This window comes from Neomonachus schauinslandi, chromosome 11 (genome assembly GCF_002201575.2).
Source record: "Neomonachus schauinslandi chromosome 11, ASM220157v2, whole genome shotgun sequence".
Classification (NCBI taxonomy): domain Eukaryota; kingdom Metazoa; phylum Chordata; class Mammalia; order Carnivora; family Phocidae; genus Neomonachus; species Neomonachus schauinslandi.
The window spans coordinates 50347300-50370444 of record NC_058413.1 but is presented as its reverse complement, the minus strand read 5'-3'; the positions used below and the strand labels follow the sequence as shown (position 1 = coordinate 50370444).

The window sequence follows — 23145 nt, the reverse complement described above, 5'->3', positions numbered from 1 at the left end:
TTCTTTTCAAAACTAAAAGTAGACTTACCATATGACCCAGGAATTGCTTCTCTCTGTTAAATCTTTAAGAGTCCATCCAACTGAAGAAAGTTAAATTTCATTCAGATGTGTAGATGCAAGTGATTCAGAGAAAAATATATTCTTTAGTTTTCTAAACTTTTCAAAAAAAGGAATGTTAAATGGAGATTTAAAAAGCCAAATCACAGAATTCACTGCAAATATATTCTCAAATATATATTATACATACAGGTGTCCTTGTCCTTGTCTTTATTTGCCTACCTATTTTATTTGACCCATTTTCTCTTTCAATTTTTGTCTTTTTTTGTTATTTATTTATTTATTTATTTATTTATTTATTTATTTATTTATAAGATTGCCTCATAGTTATTTTCCATTATTCAAAAATTGCTGGGGCGCCTGGGTGGCTCAGTCGTTAAGCGTCTGCCTTCGGCTCAGGTCATGATCCCAGGGTCCTGGGATCGAGCCCCACATCGGGCTCCCTGCTCCACGGGAAGCCTGCTTCTCCCTCTCCCATTCCCCCTGCTTGTATTCCCTCTCTCGCTGTGTCTCTCTCTGTCAAATAAATAAATAAAATCTTTAAAAAAAAAATTGCTTTCAGGCTGATGCTTATCATTTCACTTATTTTATATTTGTGTATACAGACATTTTCTATGTAGATATAATCACAATGGTCAAGCATTAACTTTATGATTTGTGCTTTTTGAGTTCTAATAAGAAATACGTTCTTATCCAGTTGTCATAAATTTATTTTCCTATATTTTCTTCTATATATTTTACATATTTTCTTAAAATATGAAACACCCGCCCTTTTTAAATGATAAAACATAAAAACAAGGAACAGGAAAGAAAGAGACAATTGGTTTTTGAAACTGCTTTAAGCCAACTCAAGAACATTTCTGCACGTATGTTTAAGAATGCTTTTTAAATTTTTTTTGCTTGGATGTTGTTTTATTTTCTATATCTCTATTATAAAATGGGGGGAAATTCTCCCCCACGGTGTTCCAAATGAGGTAAAATTTATGATGAAAGTTTACTATAGGTTCACAGTTTCTCCCTAAGGGATGCAATCATGTACATAAAGGGGTCAGAACAGCTCCCTTGTGTGAAATGGCACAAAGCTAGTCCTTTTAGAGTTTCGCTAGTGAGACTACACCTGTATATTAGTTTGTTTGTTTGCTTCTATTTGTTTTTATTTTGTCTAATCTTCATCGCTGGAAGAACAGCACCTGCTTGGGGCCTAGATGCTACTGGAGAATTGAAGAATCCCACCTTAGGACAGAGGGCCGAATGGTTAGTGCTATTTGAACATCATTTATCATTATTTTAATAATGAAAAGAAAGTCTGTGAAGACTTATGACAAGGATTGTATCAACATGTCCTGAAATTTTGATCTCATTTTAATATTAAGACAACGATATTAAGGAGATGACATCAGTAAAAATGGATGAGTAAAGACCTTCAACAGTTTGCCCTCCATAAAAGCTATGAAAAAAACTAGAAAAATTGTTAGAGTCAACTTGTGTATAATTCTGGAAGTTAACTATAGGCTTGCAGCCACCTGCAGAGCATTTATTCAAGAAAAACTGTCCAGTCAAGGTAAGAACAAAGAGCTTTGTGGAGTTTTAAGTTGTCTGAAAACTATTCTCCTCTCTCCAGCTATGTAGAGCCTTAAAAATAACAGCTTACATTCCCAGGGAAGTTTGACAGCCACTGGGGAAGAAAAATGGAAATGGAGCTCGTTCAAATCCTCATTCCCAAAGAACTGTCATTATCCGACCTGTCTGGTAGTTCCCCGGAAGACCTGACTTACACAGCTGATCAGAGCTTGTACAGTATTAAAAGCTTTCTGGGGAAAGGAGACATTTATTGAAAACAAAGCAGGCAAGTGTTTTAATTTTGTGGCTGTCTGAGAAAATGGAGACCATTGTGGTAAACAATAAACAAACCAAAAAAAACTGAAAAGTTAGAGTTGTAGAATGAGATATCTGCAGAAGCTCTGAAAAAGACTGGCATATCTCTGTGAATATAGAAGCTCAGAGACATGTGAGGGCTGTGAGCATGCTTGGGAAAGGCCCGAGAATGTCCTAAGTTCTCACCTCTTGCTGACCTTCAGGTTCTGCAAAAGCAGGAAATGCAGGCTAAAGCAGGGTTGTGAACTGCATGGCTGAATAGTGACTATGTGCTCTAAAATGCACAGAGTCCCTCAGTAAGACTGGGTGATTTATTGTTCTTGGTATTTATGAAAATCTCTGTCCAATCATTAGCTGACCTCTAAGATAACTGAGTAGAGACTTCAGTGACCACATGAGACAAAGCATATAAACTTTACAGAATTAGTTCAAGAAAGTGATTAAACAAAGAGCAACTACAACAATTAGCAACAAGAGCATACCCTAGGAATAAGGGAAAATGCAATTCCCAGAGTTACCACAATTTAAACCACAGCCCAGTTTAAATGAAAAAATTATGAGGCATGCAAGGACATAAAATATATAGCTCATAGACCAGAAAAAGAATAATCAACAGAAACTATTCTTGAAAAGCCCAGATGTTTGAATTACTATACAAAGACTTTAAATCAGCTATTTTAAATATGTTCAAAGAGCTAAAACAAACCATGTCTATAGAATTAGAATTATAAAAAAGAAAAGAAAAAGAAAACAAATATAAATACAGAGTTGAAAAGTATAATAACCAGACTGAAAGAGGCTCAAAGGCAGATTTGAACTAGCAGAAGAAAGAATCAGCAAATGAAAAGATAGGTCAACTGAGGTCATCCAGTTTGAGGAACTAAAATTTCAAAAAGTAATAAAAAATGAACAGAGCCTCAGAGACATGTGAAACACCATCAAATGTACCAACATATGGTACATAATGGGAATCCTAGAAAGAAAGGAAAGAGGGAACAATGCAGAAAGAATATTTAAAGAAATAATGGGGGTGCCTGGGTGGCTCAGTTAGTTAAGCATCTGCCTTTGACTCAGGTCATGATCTCAGGGTCCTGAGATCAAGCCCAGCATCGGACTCCCTGCTCAGCGGAGAGTCTGCTTCTCCCTCTCCCTCTGTTCCTCTCTCTGCTCCTCCCTCCCGCTTGTGCACTCTCTCTCTGTATCTCAAAAAAAAAAAAAAAAATTAAAGAAATAATGGCAAAAAACTTCCTAAATGTAGTTTTTAAATGAATCTACACATCCAAGAAGCTCAATTATTTTCAGGTAGGACAAATACAAAGAGATCCACAACTAGACACACCATAATGAAATTGCTGAAAGCCAAAGACAGAGCATTGAAAACATCGAGAGAAGTGACTCATTATGTACAAGGAATTGTTAATAGGACTGATAGCTGATAACTCATCATAAACCATGGAGGTGAGAAGGCAGTGGAATAACATATGAAGTGCTGAAAGAAAAAAAATCTCAACAAAGAATTCTATATCTGACAAAACTCTTCTTCAGAAATGAAGATGACACTCAACAAACTAGGATAGAAGGGAACTCTCTCAACTCAATAAAGGGTATCTATGTAAAGCTCCCAGCTAACATCATACTTGATGGTGAAAGATTGGATGATTTCTCCCTAAGATCAAGAACAAGACAAGATGTCTGCACTTGCCACTTTTACTCAACAGTGTAGTGGAGGTTCTAGCCAAGGAAATTAGGCAAGAATAAAAAATAAAAGGCACCTAGATTGGAAGAGAATAAGTTAAACTATCTCAATTTATAGATGACATGATCTTGATATAGAAAATCCTAAGGAATCCATTAAAAATAAAAATAAGAAACTATTAGAACTATAAAGGAGTTCAGCAAGATTGCAGATCAATACACAATATTTAAGGTTAATATACAAAAATTGCTTATATTTCTATTCATTTGTAATGAACAACCTGGTAACAAATTAGTAAAATGTTTCAATTCATAAGAACACCACAAAGAATAAAATACATAGGAATAAATTTAAGAAGTATAAATTTTATACTCTGAAAAATATAAAATATCATTGAAAAAAATTAAAGGAGATGTGCTGTGCATAATAAATGGGAAACTATCCCATGTTCATGGATTGGAAAACTCAACATTGTGAAGATGACAATACTTCTTAAACTGATCTACAGATTCAACACAATCCTTATCAGAATCATAGCCAACTTCTTCGTAGAAATTAACAAACTGATTCTAAAATCCATATAGAGTCACAAGGATACAGAATAGTCAAATCAATTCTAAAAAAGAAGAGTAAAATAGGAGGACTCATAATTCCTGATTTTTTTCTTCTTTTTTTTCTTCTTTTATTTTATTATGTTATGTTAATCACCATACATTACATCATTAGTTTTTGATGTGGTGTTCCATGATTCATTGTTTGTGTATAACATCCAGTGCTGCATTCAGTATGTGCCCTCTTTAATACCCATCACCAGCTAACCCATCCCCCCACCCCCCTCCCCTCTAGAACCCTCAGTTTATTTCTCAGAGTCCATAGTCTCTCACAGTTCGTCTCCCCCTCCAATTCCCCCCCTTCATTTTTCCCTTCCTGCTATCTTCTTTTTTTTTTTTCTTAACATATAATGTATTATTTGTTTCAGAGGTACAGGTCTGTCAGTCAACAGTCTTACCCAATTCACAGTGCTCACCATAGCACATACCCTCCCCAATGTCTATCACCCAGCCACCCCATCCCTTCCACCCCCCACCACTCCAGCAACCCTCAGTTTGTTTCCTGAGATTAAGAATTCCTCATATCAGTGAGATCATATGATACATGTCTTTCTCTGATTGACTTATTTCACTCAGCATAATACCCTCCAGTTCCATCCACATCGTTGCAAATGGCAAGATCTCATTCCTTTTGATGGCTGCATAATATTCCATTGTATATATATACCACCTCTTCTTTATCCATTCGTCTGTTGATGGACATCTTGGCTCTTTCCACAGTTTGGCTATTGTGCATATTGCTGCTATAAACATCAGGGTACACATACCCCTTTGGATCCCTACATTTGTATCTTTGGGGTAAATACCCAGTAGTGCAATTGCTGGATCGTATGGTAGCTCTATTTTCAACTTTTTGAGGAACCTCCACACTGTTTTCCAGAGGGCTGCACCAGCTTGCATTCCCACCCACAGTGTAGGAGGGTTCCCCTTTCTCCGCATCCCTGCCAACATCTGTCGTTTCCTGACTTATTAATTTTAGCCATTCTGACTGGTGTGAGGTGGTATCTCATTGAGGTTTTGAATTGGATTTCCCTGATGCTGAATGATGTTGAGCACTTTTTCATGTGTCTGTTGGCCATTTGGATGTCTTCTTTGGAAAAATGTCTGTTCATGTCTTCTGCCCATTTCTTGATTGGATCATTTGTTCTTTGGGTGTTGAGTTTGATAAGTTCTTTATAGATTTGGAATACTAGCCCTTTATCTGATATGTCATTTGCAAATATCTTCTCCCATTCTGTCAGTTGTCTTTTGGTTTTGTTGACTGTTTCTTTTGCGGCGCAAAAGCTTTTTATCTTGGTGAAGTCCCAATAGTTCATTTTTGCCCTTGCTTCCCTTGCCTTTGGCGATGTTCCTAGGAAAAAGTTGCTGTGATAATTCCTGATTTTAAAACTTATTATGAAGCAACAGTAATCAAGAAAGTGTGGTGCTAGTGCAAGAATAGGTACTTAAATTGATGGAAACCTGTAAGTTCTTTCACATTCATTGATTGTCTCATTTGGCAGTCACAGTAAAATCATAAACACACATGTACACTCAGTCCCAATTGCAATTGGACACTCTCTGGAACCACCCCTAACTTTACCAGGCAGAATTATTTTTCTAGCCTCTGGATTCCCATAGCGCTTTACACCCACTGTTTTATTTAATTACTGGTAGCTACTCATGGTAAGAGGACATGATCCCCTTACCTGTAGACCTGAAATGCTTACCAAAGAAGGGACCAATTTTGGCTTGAATTTTTAAATGAGCAAGACAGGGACAATAGTCTTTATATATCTTTTCCTTCAGGATGACATATGAATGCAATTGATTTTTAGGGGCAATGAAGTGGTGAAGAGAGAGCATTAAGGTAAAAAAAGAGCAGAGGTTTGAAGACAGACACTAGGCAGATGATGAATGAAAGAAGCCCAAGAGGAAAATGCTTTAGGGAAGACAAAAGGATGAGAGGAAGAGAGAAGAGAGAGTGGGATTGAAGGCATGGAAGAGAACTAGAGAACTAGTGTTGAGACGGGAGATGCAAAAACAAGTTCAGTGGAAACTCTCAGGCTAAGTAAGAGCATCTGATTGGTGCTGACCACCACTGCCCCACACCCCTTAGGTTCTCAGAATGTCTATCAATAGATTCCTTTCCTCTGGCTCTATGCCAGAGCATCTCCTGCATGCCTTAGGTCCTGTGTTGAACAGAAATATATTGGCCCAAATGGCAGGGGAGGGATTTGAAACTAAGGGAGGAAAGGACCCACAAAGGGAGGAGAATCCTTATCCCTGAAGGAGAAGAGGAACAAAGGGACCATATGAAGCAAGGCCCTAGATCCAAGTCTATATATTGAGGAAGGCTGAGCTGTGCAAGAAAGGTTGAATCAAAAACCTGTGAATCTGAGAAGGTGGCCTCAGGGAGGTAAGTCTGGGTCATATATTTTCAGGATGGAGAGGAGGGTATTAATATGGGGGAATGGATGGGGAATGGGTAAAAAATTAGCAGACAGCTCTTAGCAACATTCAAAGAGGGTGAAGGGTAAAGGGGAAGAGTGGACTAGGTCACCAGAGGGTATTGTGTTCTCCTGCGGAGTGCGATGGGGGAAGAGCAATTGGAAGGGTCACTTTTTATAAAGGGCCTTTTTTATACAGATGAGGATGAGAGATTGATAAGTGATGATCCTTGGCTTGTCAGGAGGATGCTAGAATCATAAATGGCACACAGGCTCTATCCTCAGACATCAAGAAACAATGGGGAAAATGTTATTCTACTGCAGTTGGAGGCCATTTATAAAGGATAAAGTTCCTGGATGGAACAGTCAGGTAAAGGACTCAAAAACAGGTGGAAATAGGAAATAGAAGGAACATTTTTTTGATAGTTTTCCCAAAGCTGAGAAAAGCAAGAACTAGAGCACAAGAGAATTAGGCATAGAAGGAGTGGGAGTTCTGAAAACAGGGGCTGCCAGAGAGAAAACTGTAAGTGGAGCTCTTAGGGACATACCTTAGTTTGGGGGTGCAGCAACATCAATGGTGCCTCAACTGGAGTGAAAACACAAGTCCCATGGATTAGCAATAGGGAGCTACTGTGAACAAAGGCTGCCTTGGAGGTTGATTATGTAGAAGGAGAACTGAGGCCAGAGAAGAAAAGTTGATTCAGGGGCCGAAGGGACCCAGGAAGGTGGGAGCACATAGTGGAGGATGAGCATGATGAGTGATACTGGGGAGGGAAGAATGGGTGCAGCAACGGAATGGGCTAAGACTAGAAGAAAGTGTGAGAACAAAGGGTCTGTGATTACAAACCCATGGTTTTTTTGGTATGAGTGTGTGCCCCTGACAGTGTGAATTTATGTGGCTGTGTGAGTGGAGACTTACCTATTATTTCATCTTTCTTAACGTTCACCACATGTCAACTCTATCCCAGACACTAGTGAATAAGACACAGCCCTGACTCCTAAGGAGCTCACGATATATTGGGGAGGAAAAGATTTCAGTGTGGTAAGTGTTAGAGAGAGATGGGTACTTGCAGGGGAAGGTAGGTGCCTAGAGGGAGCACATAGCCCCACCTCAGGGGATGAGGAAAGTCTTCCTGAATGAGAAATATAAACTGGGTAGATAAAAGTGAGGATGAAGGTAGGAGAAGCAGAATGTATAAAAGAGCACAGAAAAAGAACAGGTTCAGAGACAAGCATTTGATCCAGTTTTAGCAGAGGAAGCGGGAAATATATTTGCGTGAATCTTTCAGGCAGAGGGAAATTATTATCTGTAAACAAATAAGTACTGTGCTCAAAATTATCTTTAGGAAACATAACTTATTTATATATGGAGGCTGCTTTAGAGACTGGAAGGACTGCAGACTAGGTGGGGGGTGGGGGTGGTGCTCGGATAAGCAGATCTGAAGCCTGGAAAACCATGTAGATGACAAATACAGATTTGGGAGGTATTAGCACATGGGCACTAAATGAAGCCCAGGCTGTGGACCAGATTAGTCAGGGTGCGTGGACGGTGAGGCGAGCTTGCAGACAGCCCAGAGGAAATACCAACAGTAAATCATCCTGCTGGGACAAAGTAAGTCTTGATGAGGACGGGAAAGCAAGGTCAGGAGGCAGGAGAAGAACCAGTGGAGGATAAAGAAATCAAAACCTAAAGAGGTGTTTATGGAAGGACTGACTTTGAAGGAAAGAAGAAAGAACAGTAAGTAGTGGAACAGGTTAGTAGAATAAGATATTTTTATGAGAACTGTTGTTATTTTTTGTTTTCAAGGTTCTAAAGACTTGAATGTTTATAAATACAAAAGATCCAAGAAAGAAGATCCAAGAAATTGGAAGAAACTGAAGATATAGAAGAGAGGAGTAATTGACAGAACAAAGTCCCTGGGTAGGTAGGAAAAAAAGAGGATTCAGAGAATAGATGGGGAAATTATTCTTTTAGACATACTTACATACTTAGACACATATGCATATATATATGCACACATGCAGGGATTATGTGTATGTGTGTGTTTATCCAGCTGGTTTTAAAAACAGTTGAAGGGACGCCTGGGTGGCTCAGTCGGTTAAGCAGCTGCCTTCGGCCCAGGTCATGATCCCAGGGTCCTGGGATCGAGTCCCACATCAGGCTCCTTGCTCAGCAGGGAACCTGCTTCTCCCTCTCTCTCCGTCTGCTTGTGCTCTCTCTGTCAAATAAATAAAATCTTTAAAAAAAAAAAAAATAAAAAATAAAAAAAAAAATAAAAACAGTTGAAGACCACATACACACAAAAGTAACTATGTGAGGTGATGGATGTTAAGTTATTTAACTTGATTATGGCAATAATTTCACAAATGCATGCATATTCTAAATCACCACATTGTTTACCTTAAATATATGCAATTTTTTATTTGCCAGTTATTCAAAAAATTAAATTTAAAAAACAAACTACAGATTTATTTCGAGAAAATTGATATCTTAACAATCATTTGGATCCTCTGACTTGTGTACATGGTGTACATCTCCATCTATTTATGTTCTAAAAAATCTCAGCGTATTTTATAGTCCTCAATGTAGAGGCTTTGCAAATTTCAGTCACATTTATTTTTAAATATGTGATTGTTTTAACATATATTTTGTACATTTTTGTTTATATTATAAGGGAACTTTTAAAATTTAATAAAATTTAAATTTAAACTTTAAAAAGTTGTTTGTTGTTAATATAGAAAATTACAATTGATTTACATTGTCTCTAAATAAACAAATAGAATAACTTGAAGGAGCTTTTTTAAGCCTAGGTTAAGTCAAATATATTCCAGCTCTGATAAAGGAATCACTGAAACACGGGAGAAACATTCACACGACTTTCTCTAAGACTGGAGGAAAGGAGAGCAGAATGGGTGCAGAGATAAGATAAATTTACGAGAGTGGAATAATAATATGAGGAGTTGGCTCCCGACAAAACTGAAGTCTGGGTTCTACAGGAGGAAAGTTCTGTTGATAGAGGAACAGGAATTTGGACAGTGGTAAAAGTTATATGTTCATTGTGAAGATAATTGGATGGGACTGAGGGGTCTATAGGTAGTAAAGACTATTTGCATGGTCGTCATTTTCTCCACATCCTGACCATATGAGCCGAGGATAACACTGTTTAGATTTAGTGGAAGTCTGAGCATTTCCAGGGAGAATGCTGCAGAAACCAATTGGAACTTAGAAGCTATTGATCCTGGAAGAAGGGATGGACATCTAGACCGGATAGAAAGAAAGGTAAAAAGCTCTGGTCTCAGCGGCTCACAAACTTTAGCATGCATCAGAGTCAGCTGGTGGCCTTGCTAAAAAGTAGGTTGCTGCCTCCAAGCCCCGCTTCTGATTCATTAGATGTGTGGTAGGGTTCAGGAATCTGCAGGTTCCCTGACGATGTTGATGATGCTGATGATGCTGGTCTGAGGACCTCACCTTCTGAAGCATTATTCCACGCCTTCCTTCTTGTTCCTGGTGACAGCACCACACTTCAGAGACAGATGGGTGACTCAGGAGGCACCACACCATTTAATAAGGTTTCCAGAGACAAAACTTAATATAATATACCAAGAGGACAACAATTATGCTCATTTTAAAGATCAGAAAAATGTTACTTAGAAAAGACAGTGAGTTGTCCGAAATCACTCAGTCTAGTTGACAGAGCAGACCCAGGTTGTTGTTGTTGTTGTTTTCCCACATAATGTCCGGTGCTCTTTCTAAATGCCACGGCTGCCTTCACTGCCTCCGTACTTGTCAGAGCGTCTGTGATGGGGGGGGAAGGGATGCATTGTCTGCAGTGCCCACTGCCCCCAGTCCTACTCTTCCACATGGTCTGCCAAGCAGAGGCAATTGCTCTGTGGTGTGGGACCACAGCCCTTCTGTGCAGAGCCTGGGGCTTTTGCAGAGCTCATTACAGTTCACATACCTGTAGAGATTATAGAGATTGTTTTTGCTGTTCTAGCTATTCCTGTCCTTTTCAGAACCTGTTGCACTGTACTTAGTGGGTCTGGCAATGTTTTTGAGCCCTATGGAAGTCCTAGAACTATATCAAAAGCCTCTGAATGGGAACACAGACCCTTTCTGTGGGCAGGGTCTACAACCGTGCACTTTGTGCAGAGCCTGCGTGTCATTGTCTAAAGAGAATACGGCTGTTCAGAGCCCATAGTGGTTGTGGGACCTGTACGTGTTGCAGCCTTGTGGTTGTTTGCAAACATTTCTGTGCACTCTGCTTGTGTATACAAAGTCTGAAGCTATGGCTCCCCTTTGGCACAGGTGAAGAAAACCATGGCCCTTTCACCTGCCAGCAGCACAGCTGCTGTGAATGGCTCTGACACTCGCAGGCAGGCTGCCTCCTCATTGGCATCCCTGGGCTGGAGCACCTGCACATCTGGCTCTCCATCCCCTTCTGCACCATGTATGTAGCAGCCCTGGCAGGCAATGGCATTTTAATTTGTCTCATCCTCTCCCAGCCAGGCCTGCATGAGCCCATGTACATATTCCTGTCCATGTTGGCCAGTGCTAGTATCTTGCTCTCCACTTCCATGATGCCCAAAGCACTGGCCAACTTCTGGCTAGGTTCTAGCCACATTTCCTTTGATGGTTGCCTCACCCAGATGTTCTTCATCCACTTCCTCTTTGTGGCTGACTCTGCAGTCCTGCTGGCCATGGCCTTTGACCACTTTGTGGCCATCGGCTCCCCTCTGCGATATGCCACAATCCTCACGAGCACAGTCGTTGGGAAGATCAGCGCTGCCACCCTCACCTGCAGCTTCATCATCATGTTCCCATCCATCTTTCTTCTCAAGTGCCTGCACTATTGCCAGATCAACATCATTGCACACACTTTTTGTGAGCGCATGGGCATCGCCCATCTGTCCTGTTCTGATACCTCCATCAGTGTCTGGTATGGCTTGGCAACTGCTCTACTCTCCACAGGCCTGGACATCATCCTTACCACTGTTTCTACATTCCCATCCTCCGAGCTGTCTTCCGCCTCCCTTCTCAAAATGCCTGGTCCAAGACCCTGAGCACGTGTGGCTCCCATGTCTGTGCCATCCTACTCTTCTACATCCCTGCCCTCTTCTCTTTCTTTGCCTACAGTTTTGGTGGGAGACGCATCCCACATTATGTCCATATCCTCCTGGCCAACCTCTATGTGGTCATCCCACCTATGCTCATTCCCATTATTTACGGAGTGAGGACCAAGCAGATTTGGGAAGGGGCTAAACAGATGTTTTTGCATCTTGCCCAGGAATCTAAATAAAAGTTCTCAACTTGACCTCAACTTAATCTCTTTCTGTATCTATCAATTGTTCTTATATTCACCCTATCCTCTTCTCTACATCTTCCAGGTATCACTGTGCTATTATCATCTATGTCCCAATTTATTTAAATATACGCCCTACTCAAACCCACCTTTGATTTCTTTTTTTTAGAAATATACGGTAATACCCACCCCACTTTCTTCCACCTATTACTCAATACCTTCCAATAACCCACTGTCGAGAAAAACTGATTAGGGGAAATGTGATAACTTATCTGAATCTACCATCCAAATAAGACTTTTCTCAGCATCCACTTGCGTTTTCCCCTTAACATGTGTATAAGAATATATATTATAGATATATTCTATAATATATAGGACATAATATATACAGAACATCTATAATTTATCTATAATACATACAATATATAAAAATATATATCATATAATATATACATACAGTGCTTAGTATATAATAAGTGCTTTGAAAATATAGCTTTATTTGTATAGTTATTTTAAGTATTATTAACTAATAGTTCATCCAACTCAATTAATAGTTCATTACCTCATCATTAATAGAAAGCTGTCCTGAGACAAACCATAAGAGACTCTTAATCACAGGAAACAAACTGAGGGTTGCTGGAGGGGAAAGGGGTGGAGGGATGCGGTAACTGGATAATGGACATTAAGGAGGGCATGTGATATAATGAGCACTGGGTGTTATATAAGACTGATGAATCACTGAACTCTACCTCTGAAACTAATAATACACTATATGTTAATTAATTGAATTTAAAAAAAAGTAGTCCTGAGACCCAAGCAGATTGCATAATCATACATGAATTTTATTTCTATACAGAGAAATAGAAAAGAGAAAACAAGATTTAAAAAAGAATTAATCTAATATTATCATAACTGAATTCAACCAAATATAATTTTTAAATATAAAAATTAAATGTATTTAGAAATTGTTGTAGACATTGCTTTAATTATACGTACTACAAAACACATACACTCTATTGCTGTTTTGCCGACACATCAAGTTCATCTCCTCCTAAGGTCCTGCTACCTGTCAATCTGATGCCTGAAATGCCATCTTCCTATATCTTTACATGACTCACTCCCTCCTTTCATTCACTTTTCTGTTTATATGTTTCTTCCAAAAAGACATCCCTATGATCTTCCAATAGTAAATACTTCCTTTTTTTTTTTTCATGGCAAAACAACCAAAACCAAAAAAAAAAAAAAAAAACCCCACCATAAGCCAAGTCAAAAGTCAATGTCAAATTGGGAAGAAGTATTTTCAAGTTGTATTACAGATGAATGGTTAATTTTTCCTAATATATAAGGAGCCCATAAAATGTAGGAAAAAAATGATCAAAGAGGACAAAGTCAATTGGAATATGCTTAAGTGTTAAAAGAAAATGAAATTAAGACTATACCAAAATACAATTTCTCACCTGTCAGATTGGCATAAATTAAAAGGATTAACACTGTGTTGGCAAAGATTTAAGAAAACAAGCTCTCTCATATATTGCTCGTGAATATAAAATATGACAACTTTTGTGGAATTTGGAAATATCTTGACAAAATTCTCATGCATTTATCCTTTGTTCCAGCAACCACACAGGAAATTGCCTTTTAGACATATCTTTAAAGGTAAAAAACAATATATGCACACGGTTAGTAATTATGGCAAAATTTTTATAATAATAAAGTATTTGAAAAACTAGGCCCCACTGCTTACTAGGAGTGGTACCTTCCCCAAGTTCCACAAAGGCTTTATTTAAAGCCACACAGACTTGACTTAGAGAAAGTCACCATATTCAGTACATACTAGCCATTTGTCATTAGGCAGTATATTGAACCTCTTTAAACTTCTTTTCCTTCTCTGTAAAATGTAGTAACACCCACTTCAGAGTTGTTTTGATTATTAAAGAGATTAGCCTGACATAACAAAATAAATGGAGTTTTAATGGACATTTTGTTGCTATCAAATTTGTCACTATTGGGGCACCTGGGGGCTCAGTCAGTTAAGCGTCCCACTCTTGATTTTGGCTCAGGTCATGATCTCAGAGTTCTGTGTCAGGCTCTGTGGCCAGCCAGGAGTCTGCTTGAGATTCCCTCTCCCTCTCCCTCTGCTCATCCACCCCCCCCGCCCATCCCATTCTCGAAAATAAATAAGTAAATCTTTATTAAAAAAATGTGTCACTATTATGAAATAGCTGGAATACACTTCCTTTCAGGTATACTTGTGTGCATCTCTAGGAGAACCGTATTTCTATAGGTTAAATACCTAAACGTGGAACAGTTAGATGATAGATTATGCAATTTAAAATTTTAATAAATTATGTCACTTTTATTAATAAAAAAGCTTTTTAAAAAAGCCTTATTTACATATTTTTGTTCATAACAATTATGATTTGAATTAAACAACCCTAGGGTATCTGTTCCATTTTAGCAAATTCTTGGTAACTGCTTTAGTAACTTTTGGTAATGTATTCTTTTTTTTTTTTTTTTTGGTCCTTCACCCCTCAGTCTGAATAACCTTGAAAACCCTGAACGAAACAGAATCTCACCAATCTGAATTAGGAAACAGTTGTTAATTAAGAACAAGAAAGGAGATAATCTGTGTCATCACCCTGGACCTTCTGACAACACCCTTGAGCACCAACTATGCCCCCAGCATCCAGAGATGCGGCATCCTCAGAATCTGGGAGAAGTAAGAGCCAGCCAAGGAAAAAGCCAAACCTACACTACGGTATACCATGTACTGGATCAGCTTCCAAACTAGAACACCTAGAACACTCTAGCCCTTTCTCCATCTAGCCATCCTGGCTGAAAACAGCAAGGCACTGAAGCTGAGTCCTAGAGAAAAACTTCTCAAGAATTGTCAGGAAACATTGGCAAAAATTTGGAAATGGGAGAAAAAGATTACGTGCTCTTGGAATGGAATTTTGGATGTTGTCTAACAGACTTTGGGAATTATCTGGTTCTATAAGGATGTACTACTGTGATTATCTTTGATTGGGGTCTAAGCTATTTTGCAACCCTACAAATTGTAGAAAATGTTAACAAAGAAAATGTTTTCTGTCTGGCATTGCAAATGACTCCTGTTCATGACAAATGAAAGTAATTTTGTCTGCTGAGAATACAAATTTCTTGTCAACTGCTGGCTCCCTCAGAGTAACCCATAAATAATCTGTTGATAAAACAAGGCAAAGTTTAGTCTTAATATGAGAAGGGATGGAGAGTCTTCAAAGGGAAGATGGTAAAGTTGAGATATTTATGAAAATTTGGAGTTCTGTGCAAGATGGGTCTTGCAATTCAGGGGCTTAATTAAGACTGGGTAAGGATAAAAGTTTAAGATTGATGGAAACATAAGGTAAGAAGAATTTTGAGGTAAGGAGGCTTGAGAAGTCTTAAGGAGAAAACTCTATTGAAGTTGATCACATATAAATGTATTTCTAGGTTGAATAATAAACTTATTTGAAATTTTTACCTTCCTTGACAAGAGCCTCCTAAAATAGCAAAATCATGCTGGAGTAGTAAGTTTTTATTAATGTAGAGAGTAAGTTATGTAGGATGTAGAATGTTTCCATCCTCATTCCTTAAGTCACAGTGTTATTTGAACTGATTTTAATATCTTATTGGTTCCTTCCTTAATTAATGAATTAAATAAATGTTTGACATGTGCTTATTTTATACTTGTATAAATGTTATGGATTTTATCTGTTTTAAATCCTTTAATGAGAAAGCAGATGAGAGCCTGGGAGAGTGGGGGAGAGAAAAAATTATGTGGCATTAAAGGCTCACATGAATTTAAAGTGAGGGTGTGTGTGTGTGTTTCTCCAACCATGGTCAGCTAACTGGATGAAGAGAGAAGCAGCAAAGAGTCAAGTAAAAACAGGGTTGGTATTTTGTTAAGAACCCACAAAGAAGGTGGAGGATGGCAAAGTCTTTGAATGAACATCTCAAAGAGTGATTATGATAATGGAATTTAAACTGGGAAAATTGGAGAGTAATGCAGACATGGAGGGGGTGCTGTGGAAGGGAATAGGTAGCAGGAACCAGTTTCATTATGGTGGGATTAAAGGAAATTCTGGTGATGGCACCTAGAGAGAGAGAGTGAAAGGACTGAAACCAAGGTCATAGAAAGTTTTTGTAATTATTGGTGACAACAGGGTGTGCAGCATGACTATGGGAAGGAGGGACAGAGAAAGGATGAAATACAAGCTCATTTTAAGAAAGGTAGTGAACAGAATGAAGGTCAGTATAAGCAAGGATCCTCTATGAATTGAAATATCAAGAATCATGATAAGAGAATTGTGGAGAGAGAGAAAGAGACAAAGAGCCAGGGGCAAGACCAAGAATGTAAAGATAATATTCCAAGAAGTTGATAATATAGGGTATCTTACTGATAGATGACTATGAGTCTCTGATTGTCCAGTGGAGGATTTCAAAAGTTGAAGAGGGGTGGAATATGGAATCAAAACTAGGGATATCCAGGGCCTTATGGTGATGAGTGTGAGGAATGACCTTGAATCATGAGTTTCTTGCATAGTGACATTGTTCTTAATGGTCTCAAAGCATTGAGTGGTGGTGAGTATCCTGAGGAGGGAGGTGCGATGGGTCAGTCCAGGAGAACTCATTGTTGGCTGCTCTAGCCTCTGGAGATGTGGAGGCTGGGGAAGGACTGGTCTTCTCTGAGGCAGAGGGTCGCTCTCTTGATTCCCGGGGCATCACTCCAACATTCCATGCCCCTTTTGGACAAGATGGACTTCACCAAAAAAAAAAAAAAAGATGGACTTCACCTATTCTCTACAAGGCAGTCAAGTTCTCCCAGGCTCCCTTCTGCCTTAAATGAGCAATGTTAGACACCAGGATCTCTTAGGTGCTTACAAAATATTTGAGGGGCACCTGGGTGGTTTAGTCGTTGAGCGTCTGCCTTCAGCTCAGGTTGTGATCTCAGGGTCCTGGGATCGAGTCCCACATCGGGCTCCCTGCTCAGCGGGGAGTCTGCTTCTCCATCTCCCTCTGCTGCTCCCCCTGCTTGTGTTCCTGATCTCGCTATCTCTCTCTCTGTCAAATAAATAAATAAATCTTTAAAAAAATATTTGAATCTTAAAAACAATATTCCCCATAATATAGAGGAAAGGTAAGCTGTAAAACCAAAATTAACCAATACTTAACTGTCTATTAACCATACTGTTACGCTTCAATTCGACTCTCCTAGTTAATTATTTTGAACATGTGGGATGTGGCATGTTTTTCTTTGTTTTAAATCTTGGAGGAAAAATAAACATCCCTGAGGCCAAGACCTCAATATCACCATCTACTGGCCTCTGGTAATATCCAAGCCCTTTGTATTTGCTGTTCTTCAAGATCCTGTCACCGTTCTTGCTTGAGGCAGGCATTTCTTCCTCTTTCAATTTTCCCATTGGTGTTGCAGCATCCCTGACAAAACCACACACTGAAAATGACTGGATGTACTTTGAATACTTCCCTATAGCAGGCTTTTGGGCTCCTCCAGTGCCATCCCATTCTTTGCTCTTTTACCCCTCCCCCACCCACAGAAGTTTTCCTTGCCTTCTGTCCCAATCTGCATATGCAGGTATAGGTGAGTGAAGCCTGATGTCCTTCACCCTCCCTACAGAGTTTCACCTCCCTACTAGACTTCAGCAGTGGGCTGGTGTTGAGTGGACAAATGTAGGGGATTTTGCAAGTTTCAAGTGTGACCCAAGCTTGGGGAGATAGCAGAGAAAAGCTGATCTCAGGCCATGAAGTAGCTGTGTAAAGGCCATTGTCCCGCAGACCCTGATACAAAAAGCTAAATGGAAAAGGAGAGGCAGCCTTGAAGCCCTGAATAAAGGGATCGGGCCACCAGATAAGAGAGACTGAGAGGCCAGCAGCCCACATTTCTCTTTCTCTTTCTGCTCCAGGAGATAAGCCCGGTTTCCTTCCTTCCTTCCTTCCTTCCTTCCTTCCTTCCTCCCTCCCTCCCTCCCTCCCTCCCTTCTTTTCTTTCTTTCCATTTAAATAAGAGTTTTATTGAGATGTAATTCACATACCACACAATTGACTTGTTTTGAGTGTATGATTCGGTATTTATTATGTTCATAAAGCTGCGTCCCTATCACCACCACCAGTTTTAGAGCACCCCAGTGACCCACCTCCCCCAACAAAACCAGTATCCCTTTTTCTTCCATCCCACCTTCCAGCCCTAGGCAACCACTAAGCTACTTTCTCTTTTTATAGGTATATCAATTCCGGACATTTTACATAAATGAAATCACACAATATGTGATGTTTTCTGGTTGGTTTCTACTGTTTTCAGGGTTCATCCATGTTGTTGCATATATATCGGTACTTCATTCCTTTTGACGGCTGAATAATCTGCTGTGGTATGAATATACCACATTTGTTTATCCATTTAAAAATTAATGGATGTTAATGTAAAGACACAGAAATCTGGGAGAATTACTAATCCTGAGACTCCTATACTCTACATTCCCCACTGACTTTTAGACCTTGACAAGTTCTCTTACTATAGACATCTGTCCATTCCTGCTGATCATGACTCCTTAATACCCGATCAGTGACTCATATCTGCTAGCTGCTCAATATCCCATCTTCTTTGCTCTATGATTCTCACAAGGGCTCATACCATACTTCACAAGACAAAGTGATTAAACCCCATCCATATACTCCTTTACTCCTTTCTAGGACACTTTCTACCTCCTATGAGAGAAAAGAAAGGTTGAATCCAGAAATCACAGAACACACCCCCTTCTAGAAAGGTTTAGTACTGAGGTCAGAAAAGCAGAACGCTGGCCGACTGTACTAAAAATCCAACAGGGGACATGAAAGATGCAAAAATAAGATCTCCAGGGTCTAGAGTCTCACCATCCTTCCAATAGTTTAATGCAAAATCTGAGATTCTCTTTTTTCCTCCCTCCAATATGTTGCTGTTGCAGAGCCTGATCTTGCCGCCTCAGCAGCTTGCTTTATCAGTTACTTCATATTCTCACTCTGTTGCCTTAATATAGTTTCATCTGGACTGTTTTAATCATCAATTAATTGGTCTCCCTAGTTTCAGCATTGTGTACTTCCTAGCTGCCACCTTTCCCAGACACCCAAAAGATCTACCCAAAATACAAATAGTTACACTTTCTATTGCTTATAAGATAATAAAATCAAACCCCATAGGGGTGCCTGGGTGGCTCAGTCAGTTAAGCATCTGCCTTTGGCTCAGGTCATGAGCCCAGGGTCCTGGGATCAATCCCCTGCATCCAGCTCCCTGTTCAACTGGGATCCCGCTTCTCCCTCTGCCCCTCGCCCCACTTATACTCTCTCTCTCTCTCAAATAAATAAATAAAATCCTAAAAAAAAAAAACCCCATAGAAGATATTTATTGAAAGGAAAGTAAACTAGACAACACATTATAGGACAACACCTATTTAGTACCTGACATGCCAGTTAATTTTAGGCAAACAAATATAAGTTGAGTTTCTTAGGGATTTTTTCTAAAGCAGATTTCCATCTTTCACTGATAAGCTGAATTTCAGGTAAAATTTTACTGAATTTTACCTGAATTTTACTGAATTTAAAAATTCAGTAAAAACTGAATTGTCAAAGGCCTGTGAAGGGTGAGGGTGGGTGGATTGGGCTTGCATGAAGTAGGGGTTCAACATTGTGGGGAAATAAGAGTCCAGGAAATAAGAGAGATCAAGAAAAACTTAAGAGGACTCAAACTGATTTGAAAGATAAAAAGATGTTTTAAAAATAGCAAAGCAGTGTGGCATTTGACCTGGAATTTCAGAGTAGCTAGTCCCTTGAGAGAAATACAAGTCAGAAAAGAAATGCAAATTGTATCGAATGGAATCAATTATCCACTATTTGATTTATTCATTCTCACCTTGAAAAAAGCTTTTGATGAAAAGAGTTTTGAGCTAATTCCTGTACTAGATACCACCTTTCCTTTGTATCTTTTCCAGACCTAGACCTCAGACTTCTCCTTAAAAAAAATTATTATTGAAGTATAGTTAACATACAATGTCATATTAGTTCGAGACATACAACATAGTGATTTCACAATTCTATATATTACTCAGTACTCACTATGATAAGCGTAGTCACCATGTTCCACCACAGAAAGTTACTTCATATTATTGACTATATTCTCTATGCTGTACTTTTTCATTCTGTGACATTTATTTTGTAACTGGAAGTATGTAACTCTTAATTCCCTTTACCTATTTTGCGCTCCCCAACACACACCCCAGGACTTCTTTAATATCGGGGCTCCCTTGAGCTTTCTCCTTGGCCCTTTGCTCTGTTCCTTCAAGGTGCTTTCCCTGGAAAGATGTTCCTTCAGTGTGATCCTTTGAATATCACTTCATATTTCTCTTACTTGTATTCTTCATCTGTTAACTCACCTCTTCTTCTTCATGTCCTCATTAAGATGTGAGAGTGAGAAATCTGGATGTACATCGAGAGTTACCTATCCTTAATCCCTACCTACACATTATCACCAATTTGCATTGAGAGAAAACCAATTATTTCACAAATCCATTCTCTTTTATCTGAACTCAAGAACATCTAATTAAGCACACTTTCCTCTGTATTAAAGCGATAGGAGACATTTACTCTCCCTGGATTGAGGCATTTTGTTACTTGCAGACCTCTGTACCCTGCTCACTGCTGCCAGGTGATCTCTTCTTATGTGACATTTACAAATTCAGAACATGTCACTCCCCACCTGCCCCCTACCATCACACACACACACACACACACACACACACACCTGATTAAAACTCTTTAGTGGCTTGCCAGCAATGTTAAAATAATCCAGCAGGGAAAGAATATAGTCCTGGGACAACTGGATATCCACGTGCAAAAGAATAAAATTGGACTTCTATTTCACACAATAAAAATTAACTCAAAATAGATTATAAACCTCAGTATAAGAGCTAAATCATATCTTGATAACCTTGGATTAGGTAAAGCCTTCACAGATATGACAACAAAAGTCTAAGTGACAAAAATGAATGACTTTCACCAAAATTCAAAACTTGTTCTTCTAAAGGATGCAGTCAAGAAAATGAAGAGACAACCCCTAGCATGGAAGAAAATATTTACAAATCATAGAATTCATAAAAGACTTGTATCTAGAATATATAAAGAACTCTTAATAATAAAATGACAACCCATTTAAAAAAAATAGGCAAAGGAACTGAATAGACATTTCTCTAAAGAAGATATGAAAATAGTAGTAAAGTGCATGAAAAGATGCTTAACACCATTAGTCCTTTGAGAAACGCAAATTAAAATATCAATGAGATACCACTTCACACCCACTAAAATGACTATAAAAGACATAATAACAAATACTGGCAAGGATATGGAGAGATTAGAACCCTCTACACTGCTGGTGGGAGTGCAAAATGGTGCAGTCACTTTGGAAAACAGTCTGGAAGATTCTCAAGAGTAAAAACATGATCTGACAATTCTAGTCTTAGGTATATACCCAAGAAAAACAAAAAGCCTATGTTAAAAAAAAAAATTGTACAAGAAAATTCATGTCACATTATTCATAAAAGCCAAAAAGCAGAAACAATCCAAAGTATCTAGAAACTGATGAACAAAATGTGGAAAATCCATACCATGGAATGTTATTCAGTCATTAAAGGAATAAAGTACTCACACATGATACAACAATAATGACCCTTAAAAATAGTATGCTAAGTGAAAAAAAATCCACGTTGCCCAACCTTTCTGTCCTGACTTTTATCTGGACACCCCCCACCCTCCCTGTAGGCCCTCCTGTCCCAACCCACTTTCCCAGACCGGGTCAGGTTCATCTCCTGGGGTCCCTTGGGTCAAAAGTTTGCCCTTCCTTTTCTTCTCAAGAGTCTCTGTGCCAGTGGAGGGGGGGGGGGTGTCGGAATCGGAGGGGAGGACGAACCATGAGAGACTATGGACTCTGAGAAACAAACTGAGGGTTTTAGAGGGGAGGGGGGTGGGGGGATGGGTTAACCTGGTGATAGGTATTAAGGTGGGCAGGTATTGCATGGAGCCCTGGGTGTTATACGGAAACAAAGAATCATGGAACACTACTTCAAAAACTAATGATGTAAAGTATGGTGACTAACCTAATAAAATAAAATTTAAAAAATAATAAAAAAATAAGAATAAAAAAAGAGTCACTGTGCCACTGAAACCTTATAGTTACAGCTCTCAGGCTTCGTAAGCTTTGCATGTATTCACAAGGACCTAAAGACCCATATATACGGTCTCTCATAGGGTACATAGGTCACATAGGTTAAAACCGCAGATATAATTTTTAAGTTAATAAATTTTAATGATGTTTTTGCAAAACATACCATTATGCGAAGCGGTTATCTTTACCTACTCGTATAAGTTTGGATATTTTTTATTCAGACATTTTAATCAGGTGTATTATCAGTGTTCCTCAACACTGACAACAAGTCGGAAAACTCAAGTGAAGACAATTTGCAAGCGCCGTCTCTGGCGTTCAGGGGTTCTCCAAGGCCCCTGCACGTGAGGCGCCCAGGTAAGCGGAACAGCGCCCCCGCTGGCAGGTGGGGCCTCGGCGACCACACCCCTGGAGTGCGGGACCCGCGCCGCGCGGGACAGGCGGGCCCTATGAGCAGCCCTCGCCCTCCCTCGCCCCGCCTCTGGGCCTGGAGTCTCTCGGCCGGGGTGGAGGCGGCCGCAGCTGTGTGTCCTCGGCTCCGATCCAGGCCCCAGAGTCCAGGTTAGTGAGCCACTCCTTTTTCTGGCCAGCCACCGCTGTCTGCGCTAGTACTGGGAGTTCGACCCATCCTGCAGGCTGGGTTGCAGAGTTCGCGCGGGTGGACGGGAGTGAGGGAGACCTCTGCGGTTTTGAGTTGACTCAACTTTGGCAAGAGAGCTCGACAGGCCAGGCTACTCCTGGCTCGGCACCAGGGGGTGGTCTGTGCAAAGGGTCGTGACAGGGGGCCGCAGGAGGTAGGGGAGGCAGCTCTGAAAGTTTTGCGTTCGGGAATGCTTGCAAACCGTGGGACTGGCGTGGATTCCGAGGTCAGCATCCCCTCCCCCATCTCTGCCTCTCTGCCCCAGGAAGTGACACCGCTTATCCTCCACCCGGGAGGCCCTGACCTCTCCCTAGGGAGCTG

General features: G+C 39.7%; 1 protein-coding gene across 1 annotated transcript; it reads left to right on the top strand.

Annotated features, from left to right (window-relative positions):
• Positions 1-1751: 1751 nt before the first annotated feature.
• LOC110576438 (olfactory receptor 52B6) lies at positions 1752-11965 on the top strand. Its single transcript, XM_021685636.1, is given in 4 exon segments — positions 1752-1849; positions 10953-11038; positions 11041-11661; positions 11664-11965. Coding segments are annotated over 4 exon segments (1107 nt in total).
• The last annotated feature ends 11180 nt before the right edge of the window (positions 11966-23145 follow it).